At 40.4% G+C, this 8,693-nt stretch overlaps 1 protein-coding gene across 2 annotated transcripts in view; it reads left to right on the forward strand.

The window, feature by feature from the left end:
* Nucleotides 1-8,693, forward strand: part of Upf3b (UPF3B, regulator of nonsense mediated mRNA decay) — a 22,656-nt gene that overhangs the window by 5,657 nt on the left and 8,306 nt on the right. Inside the window, exons 4-9 of one of the 2 annotated variants that reach the window (XM_005368880.3) lie at nucleotides 395-493; nucleotides 2,997-3,107; nucleotides 5,099-5,142; nucleotides 5,464-5,646; nucleotides 6,034-6,072; nucleotides 7,960-8,120. In XM_005368880.3, coding sequence (XP_005368937.1) covers nucleotides 395-493; nucleotides 2,997-3,107; nucleotides 5,099-5,142; nucleotides 5,464-5,646; nucleotides 6,034-6,072; nucleotides 7,960-8,120 — 637 coding nt within the window. The remainder of the gene's footprint in view (nucleotides 1-394; nucleotides 494-2,996; nucleotides 3,108-5,098; nucleotides 5,143-5,463; nucleotides 5,647-6,033; nucleotides 6,073-7,959; nucleotides 8,121-8,693) is intronic. The other variant, XM_005368881.3, reaches the window with a different exon arrangement.

Below are 8,693 nucleotides of genomic sequence, written 5' to 3' on the forward strand. Positions count from 1 at the left end.
AAAGAAAATTAATTTGTAGATTTTCTTTTCACATATCAAAATACCGCATTTTAGAAGGTGAATTTCAAGGAACATTACTTCTGTGCCTTATCTTTGTTTTTGTTGTTGATAGAGATAGGATCTTTGTGTGTTGCCCAGGCTGGCCTGAAACTCTTGGGCTCAAGCAATCTTCCTGCCTCAGTCTTCTCAATAGTTGAGACTATAGGTACATGCCACCACACCCAGCTTAGTGCCATGTCTTTAATTATGCTATCAGTGTCGGTTCTGTAGTTGTGTTAATCTAGTAAGGGTTTCGGCATTTGAAGTCTGGAAAACAGTAGATGATTTGCTTGTACCCACTTTTGAGATCTTCTTTATTACAGCAAGGGTGGCATTTTTTTTTCTCTCTAAACAGGTCAGGAATATCATGCTATAGTAGAATTTGCACCTTTTCAAAAAGCTGCAAAAAAGAAGATTAAGAAAAGAGATACAAAAGTTGGGACTATCGATGATGGTACAGTATAGCTCTGGTTATATATTGCTGCTTTGGGCTTTTTTTTAAGTTCTTTTGCATAATGCTTTTGTGAGTTAGACTCCAATATGTTACATTAGAAACATTTCAAATAAAGTTAATGGGAACACTTATGCCTGCGGAAGCATTGCTGAATTGTGAGAGTGGATGCGGCTTTTCCAGTGTTTCTGTTCTCTTTGGCTTAGTAGCATTTCATTCGTCCGCCACTGAGCCATCCAGTCTTGACTGCTGAGCAGTAAATCATTCTGAGTCTGCTGGTTAGGAAATGGTAAGCAAAAGCAGTTTTTAATTATGTTTACAGTGTTCTGCCTGCAGGCCAGAAGAGGGCACCAGATCTCGTTATAGATGGTTGTGAGCCACCATGTGGTTGCTGCGAATTAAACTCAGGACCTCTGGAAGAGCCGCCAGTGCTCTTAACCTCTCAGCCATCTCTCCAGCCTCAAAAATTAGTTTAAATGATATTGATTGCTCCTTGCAGCCTCCTACCATTGCTGTGATTTAACTTTTAGTTTCTGTTATCTTTCTAAAACAAGTTTTGTCCTATGGTTGAAAACATTGTAAAAGAGAGTGTGTGTGTGTGTGTGTGTGTGTGTGTGTGTGTGTGTGTGTGTGTGTGTGTGTGTTTTATCTTCATGTTTGTCTATATACCATTTATCTGCCTGGTGAAAAGAGAGGCCAGAAGAGGGTCCCCTGAAACTAGAATTATAGGTGATTGTGAGCCACTATGGGGTGCTTAGAATTAAACCCAGGTCCTCTGGAACCGCAGTCAATACCCTTAACTACTGACCAATTTCTCTAGCCCCCCCAAAACATTAAAAAATATTAATGTAGGAAGTGGAAATTTTGAATGGTATTATTTATAAAGTAATAAAAATATTAGAAAAAATATTAATGTATATAATTGGCGGTGAGGGGAATACATAAGTGTAGAGTTTAGGGGACAGTTTTTAGGAGTTGGTCTCCCCTCTACCATTTGGGTCCTGGGGACGGATCTCGGGTCAGCAGGTTTGGCAGCAAATGTTTTTACCTCTGAGCCATCTTGATAGACACTCCCACCCCCAAGGGGAAAAACTTTTTATCTCCAGGTAGCTTCATATAAAACAACTGAAATCAGCATTCTAATCCCCTAGGCCTTGAGTATGCAGTTAGCAATACGTATAGTTACTAAGCTAAACAAAAATAGAGGAATGGATAACTGGCATAATTTCCATGTAAGGCATAACCAACTCCAGATTTTGAGACTTTGGTACTATTATGTTGGAAAACTGTTATATAACTCTTATTGTATTAGATAAGGATTTAGCCCCAGTGTGTGTGTGTTTTTTTAATTTTTTATATGTTTGGGTGTTTTGCCTGCATGTATGTCTGTGCACCTCAGAGGCTAGAAGAGAATGTTGAATTCCCTAGAATTGGAGTGATAGAAGGTTGTAAACCACCATTGAATTTTGGGAATCGAACCTGGATCCTCTGAAAGAGAAGCCAGTGCTCTTAACCACTTAGCCATCTCTCTAACCAGCCATCTATCTAACCACCAGCCTCAATATTTTTATATCAGATTGATCCTAAAAGATCAATCTGAGCCGGGCGGTGGTGGTGCACGCCTTTAATCCCAGCACTCGGGAGGCAGAGGCAGGCAGATCTCTGTGAGTTCAAGACCAGCCTGGTCTACAAGAGCTAGTTCCAGGACAGGCTCCAAAACCACAGAGAAACCCTGTCTCGAAAAACCACAAAAAAAAAATCAATCTGATATAAAAATGTTGAATAAAATAAAAAATTGTTAAATTTTTGTCATTTGTTGTTGTGAAACAGTAAAGAGTCAAGTACACAGCTTTTTATTGATGATACTCCAGATATGAAATGCGGCAGTGCAAATAATATAATGACTCAGGTATATTTCCCTTCCTTAGGATGGAGATACCTAGGAGAGAGCTCCAGGAATCACCATAGTCTCCAAAGCCATGTTTAGGACTTGGCCTCTAATTTATCATTTTGGACTACCACACTTTCCGATGTTGAGGTGTCATAAAGTGGCGTGTGCTCATGCACAAATTGCTTACACACTGTTAAGGAATACTATGTAATTTCTATTTCTCCTGTAAGTGTGGCTCTGGTTTCATGGGGTCCTTAGACTTTTTTCTCCTGAGATTCTGGGGCTCAAACCAAGTACCTCGTCCATCTAAGCAAGCGCTCTCAAACTGAGCTGCAACCCCAGGCCTAGAACAGTGTTCCACCTCGTATCAGTGTGTTCTAATGTATGCTCTCTCATTTTTCCTGACCCCTCTGTTACATCACACTCCACCGTGGGTATCAGTGATTTGAGTTCCAAAGTAGCCCTAGGAATCTATCTTGTGTGAGTGTTGTTTTTTGTTTTTCAAGTCTTCCATATAGTAGAAAAATATATTCTTAGATAAAGATCTGTCCTAGGTAATACTTCTTTTTTGTTGGTTAAAGTCTCTGTTTTCTGGTTCCTTAAATGATTGTTTAGATCCAGAATACAGAAAATTTTTGGAGAGTTATGCCACAGACAATGAAAAAATGACGTCTACTCCAGAGACATTGCTGGAGGAAATAGAAGCCAAAAATCGAGAATTAATAGGTAAGTAGGAAGAGGGTTTTGGCCAGTGGCTTTTTCATCAGACTGCCTTTGAAAAACAATTGATGTCTTCTAGCAGTAAGATCTTATTCCTAAAACTTGACCTGGTAATCTACAAAACTGAAGTTCATTATTAGAAAACCGAAAATCTGAGAAATTTTCACTTAAATGTTGGTTCTAAGCAACCAGCTCTAACTACTGGCATGTGTTTGACCCAGGATTTCTACTTCTAGGAATTTATCTCATAAATTTGTTCCATAGTCCTAGCTACTCGGAGAGGATAGAAAGTTAAGGCCTGCCTGCACTATAGTTTGTTCGTGGCCAGTTGGACAGTTAAATGAGCAGGATGCTGTCTCCAAAAAAACAAAGCAAAACAAACAAAATAAAAACAGCCCAGTAATAGTAGCATACACTTGTAATCCCACCACTCAGTGGGGTGAAGGGGATAGATAGAGGAAGGGGGATCAGAGGTTAAAGTCATCCTTGGAGAGCTGGGCAGTGGTGGCGCACGCCTTTAATCCCAGCACTTGGGAGGCAGAGGTAGGTGGATCTCTGTGAATTTGAGGCCAGCCTGGTCTACAGAGTAAGTTCCAGGACATCCAGGGCTGTTACACAGAGAAACCTTGTCTTGAAAAACCAAAAAAAAAAAAAAAAGGACCATCGTTGGTTATATAGTGAGTTCTTCCAGACCAGCCTAAGCTGTATTAGACTCTGTCTCTAAACAAACAGAAAGTTTATTTTATTTATTTTTTTCGGGGGGGGGGGGGTTAGAAAGTTTTTTTTAAAAAAAAAGATGTGTTCAAAAAGATGCCATCAAGGCTATTATCACTGTTCAGCATGTTTAAAAATGAATTTAAGTAAGTTTTTTTTTTGTTTTTTGTTTTTTGTTTTTTTGTTTGTTGTTTTGAGACAGGTTCCCTCCGTAGTCCTGGCTGTCCTGGAACTCACTCTGTATACCAGGATGCCCGCACAGAGATCCTCCTGCCACCTGTCTCCCTAGTCTCCTGTCTCCCTTGTATGCCACCATGTCTACTCCATTTTTACTTTTCTAATGTTTATGTCTGTGGGGGGGTGTATGCACATGGGTGCAGGTGCCTGGGGAGGCAGGAGACTTCAGATTGCCTAGCGCTGGGATTCTGATGTGGTTCCTGAGAGGTGGACTCGGGTCTTCTACAGTAGCAGTACTTAACTCTTAACCCCTGAGCCGTCTCTCCAACCCCTTACTAAAATGCTAAAGCTTGGTTTCTATTAATGAATATGCAGATTATTCTATTAATGAATGTGCAGATTAAGCTTCCTTAGAATAAATTCCCCGAAGCAGAACTAGGGCATCAGAATGACCAGCTGTGTTTGGAGTACGCGCTCCTGTCCTTGGTTTCTTTCCAGTCAAACTTAAGCTCCTATCTAATAAAAATGTACTTACTTACCTGTGTCTTACCAAGTAGCAATTGCTCATAAAAACTTTCAGCATTTCTTTTTTAAGATTTATTTTTATGTACACATGCTTTGTCTGCATGTATGCCTGCAGCCCAGAAGAGGGCATCAGATTGTGAGCCATCATGTGGGCGCTGGAAACTGAACTCAGGACCTCAGAAAGAGCAGCCAGTGCTCTTAATTGCTGAGCCATCTCTCCAGCCCCAACTTTCAGTATTCTAATGACAGTTTATTCACTGTCTTTTCTCTTTTTTGTGAGAGGGTCTCATGTACCCCAGGCTAGCCTCAAACTATGTGACCATACAGCCAAGGATAGTCTAAACTCCTGATCCTCTTGCCTCCTCAGGTGTATGCCACCACACCCAGTTTTATTCACTTTTTAAAAAATGTAATTTAAGCCTGCATTTTGAAATAGAATACTTTACAACTTGTTTGGATTAATAGGGTGGATTTTGTAAGGGGTATCATTTCCCGATCTTGAGTGGGTAGCAGGGCTGACTGAAAGTAAAATCCTTTCCAGGCTTGATAAGCATTATTAATAATCTGCTTGTGCTTTATAGCTAAAAGGACAACCCCACTCTTGAGCTTCCTGAAGAACAAACAGGTGAGTTTTCATTTTGTAGTTCGCCTGGTTCTTGATTATTCACAGAGTATAAACATCTGAGAGCCTTGGGATCCTACAGGAGAAATAGCTATTTTCCCACAGTTAGCCCTTAAAGGTCTAGCTTCTTTGGGCATCTTCATGGTAGTGGTGAGCCTATGGGCTTACCTTGCAGACCTAGAGAGAGCTTTGCTGCCCCAGAGAAATTTGTGATACCCCGAATGCCTCAGGTCAGGTGGGCTAGCAGGTACCCATAATGCCTTTGCAGCTAATTGGGGTTTTGGTGCCTTTGGAATTGGAATTGGATTGTGTTCGTATTTCTAGCGAATGAGAGAAGAAAAGAGGGAAGAAAGAAGGAGACGAGAAATAGAAAGGAAAAGACAGCGAGAGGAAGAGAGAAGAAAATGGAAAGAAGAGGAGAAACGAAAAAGGAAAGATATAGAAAAGCTAAAGAAGATAGAGAGAGTTCCAGAAAGGGAAAAAATAAAGGATGAACCAAAGATCAAGGTATGGGAACAACGGAAACAGACTGCATGTCACTGAAACTGCATGTGTCTATGCATGAGCCTTGTGTTGTTGCAAGTTTTGTTTTATTTTTGCACTTTTGGGGGTGGGTTGTGGAAATAAAAATATTTCCTATCATAGTAATAATATTAAGTTTTAAGCTGAGGATGACTTAGAAGGATTCGTTAGTTTACCCAATGCTATCATCCTTCATTGCAGACCTGTTTTGTTTCAGTCACTAATAATGTTTGCTATGTGGGTTGCTAGTCTCTCGGGTCCTGGTAAATGAGGACTTAGGCTTGGCTTGCATGAATGTGGGGTTTTTTTCAGCTTTTCTTTCATAAATGATACATGAAGTTGCCTCATCTGTTTGTTTTCCACTGTCTTCAGGTACACAGGTTTCTGTTACAAGCTGTGAATCAGAAAAATGTAAGGATCAAATACATGATACAGAACATCTAGTATCATGTCACACACACAGGTCTTAGCTCATAACTTTTGGTGGTGGTGGTAGTGTTATGTGTTGAAACCCCTTCAGATTGACTTGGGTCTTTGTAAAAGCTGAGCTATTTTGACATCTCTCTTTAAAAGGAAACCCCAAACCAGGCAAGGTAATTCATCAAGGCAGAAGGGTTTAGTATGAAGCCAGCCTGCCCTGCAGTTCCAGTACCTCAATAAAATAGGATAGAATAAATAGAGGGCATTCAAGTGACACCCTGATGTTCTGCTATATACCCAGAAGCCTCAGCAGTGTAGCTTCAGAGGAAAGTCAGTTTATATCGTGCCTTCTCCTCTTCTATGCTTCTCCTAACTGGCTGCCCTGGGGAACGAGTATTGACAAATACCCTGCCTTAACTGCTTTCCCTCTCATGATTCCTGAGTTACTGTCTTGCATCTAGGAATCTGTAATCTGCAGGTGCTTATTGCTACATTGCATATAGGAAGAGGAAAGCCTGTAGAAAGATCTCAGCCTTGCTGCTTCCATCCCAAGGGTATGGCTTGGGCAGCCCTTGCTCCACTGAACATCCCAGAGAAGTACTTGGAGCTAGACCATCAAAAAGTCTGAGAACATCTCACAGATAGGACAGCATGGTTGCCTTCTTCTACTTTCTGGAAATACAGCAGTTAGGGGAGCTGTGGTTTCCTGAGTCTCCTTTGGACTCATCATTGCTGATATAGAGGAAACTTCCACCTCAGTTCCTTCCAGCTGAGTCTCTGTCCACCATGCCACAATTGATTTGACTTGTTTATCTACATGATAAGCAAGACAGAAGGTAGAGCCAGCCATGCTAGAGAGCTTCTCTAATGTTCTTATTAAGTAATGAACATCTTGGCATCTAATACAGGTAGATGTTTGTTAGAGAAATAAGAACACTTCAAATGAAACCTGCACATCCGCCCTCATTTTACTTTGGGACCTTCTTTGTGTCCATTTGGATTCCCATTTGTAGTGGCTGTGTGTGCTGAAGTAGCTCATGCTTAAGTCCTGTGGTTCCTTTGCCTTTTGCTTGGTGACTTGCATGATGCCTTTTCCCTGAGGTGAACCTCTTATGATGCATTTACTGTGATATTTTGTTTTGCCTAAGAATCTCTGCCTATCCAACACCTAGCGGAGGTATCCATGATACCTCTTTAAAGCAATGATGTCAGAAAGAGTAGCATATGTGGCATTGAGTAGAGTTGGAATTTTAGTGTTCTATTGTGTGAGGCTTTTGGGTTTTAAAATCTCAGTGCCAAGTAATTCTTGATATTTATCTCTAATGATAATGTGATTATACCATCATAAATATGTTATTCTCAGGCTTAAGGCAGAATCATTCCCACAATGAATCTCTCCTTTGGTAATCAAGGCATTTGGCACTGCAGGTGTATACATAAAAGAAAAATAAAAACAAAAAACCTGACTGACTTAAAAGTTTGACCTATAGCCAGGTATGGTGGTGCACACTTTTAACCAGTACTAGGGAGACAGATATAGGCAGATTATAATTTCCTGGCTAGCCTGGGCTACATAGTAAGAACCTGTCTCAAAACCCCTTCAAAAGAGTCCATTTAAGACCAAAGGAGTCTTGACCCATTGCCAAAGGATGATGAAACCACTTCCCGTGGAAGGAATGATACTTTACAATAGTAGCATCCTTTTAGTAAGTCACTATTGTGCATTAGCTGTTTGCCTGTAAGTTTGAGAATAATGGCACAAAGATAAGGGGCTTTCCGTAGTATAAAGTCAAAATAGTATATTGTGGGATTTTTGATAAAATCAGAAGGCAATGCCCTATTCACCAAAATAAAAAATAAAAATTTTCTCTTTAAAAGCTGCTCAAGAAACCAGAAAAAGGAGATGAAAAAGAACTTGATAAAAGAGACAAAGCCAAGAAAATGGACAAAGAGAATCTGAATGAAGAAAGAGCCTGTGGGCAAAGTTGTACTCTGCCCAGGCGTTTTGATGTTGACCTGAAGGATGAAAAGCCAAAGAGGTCAGTCAGCGATTGAGAGCTCTGAGCCACCTTTCATCGCCTAGCCATTAATGTAGACGGCATGTCCTATACTTGCCTGGAGTTAAATTAATTGCTGGTTGGAATAGTGTACTCACATGTAAGAACACTCAGGAGGCTGAGGTAGGAGGATTGTTAGTTTCCAGACTAGCTTAGACTACATAGTAAGACCTTGTCAAAAAAAAAGGAAAAAAGATGAATTGCTTTATACACGTGGAAGAAGGAAAAGGAAAGGTTGCAAATATTCTAGTGTTTTCATCTAGGTGAATGGGCTTTGGTTTTTCTTTTTTTAAAGATTTATTTATATTATTTTCAGTTATGTGTATGTGTCTAGTATGTGGTTATATGCACATGTGTGCAAATGCCCTTGGAGGCCATAGGTGTCTAATCCCCCTGTGACTGGAGTTATAGGTGCTTGTGAGCCCCTGATGTGGGTGCTGGGAAACAAACTCGAGTTTTCTGCGAAAGCAATAGGTTCTTAACTGGTGAGCCAGCTCTTCAGCCCTGACCTCTGGTTTTGCTTGTTTTTTGTTTTTTTTTTTTTTTTTGGTTTTT

The sequence above is a fragment of the Microtus ochrogaster genome, unplaced genomic scaffold, assembly GCF_000317375.1.
Source record: "Microtus ochrogaster isolate Prairie Vole_2 unplaced genomic scaffold, MicOch1.0 UNK42, whole genome shotgun sequence".
Classification (NCBI taxonomy): Eukaryota; Metazoa; Chordata; class Mammalia; order Rodentia; family Cricetidae; genus Microtus; species Microtus ochrogaster.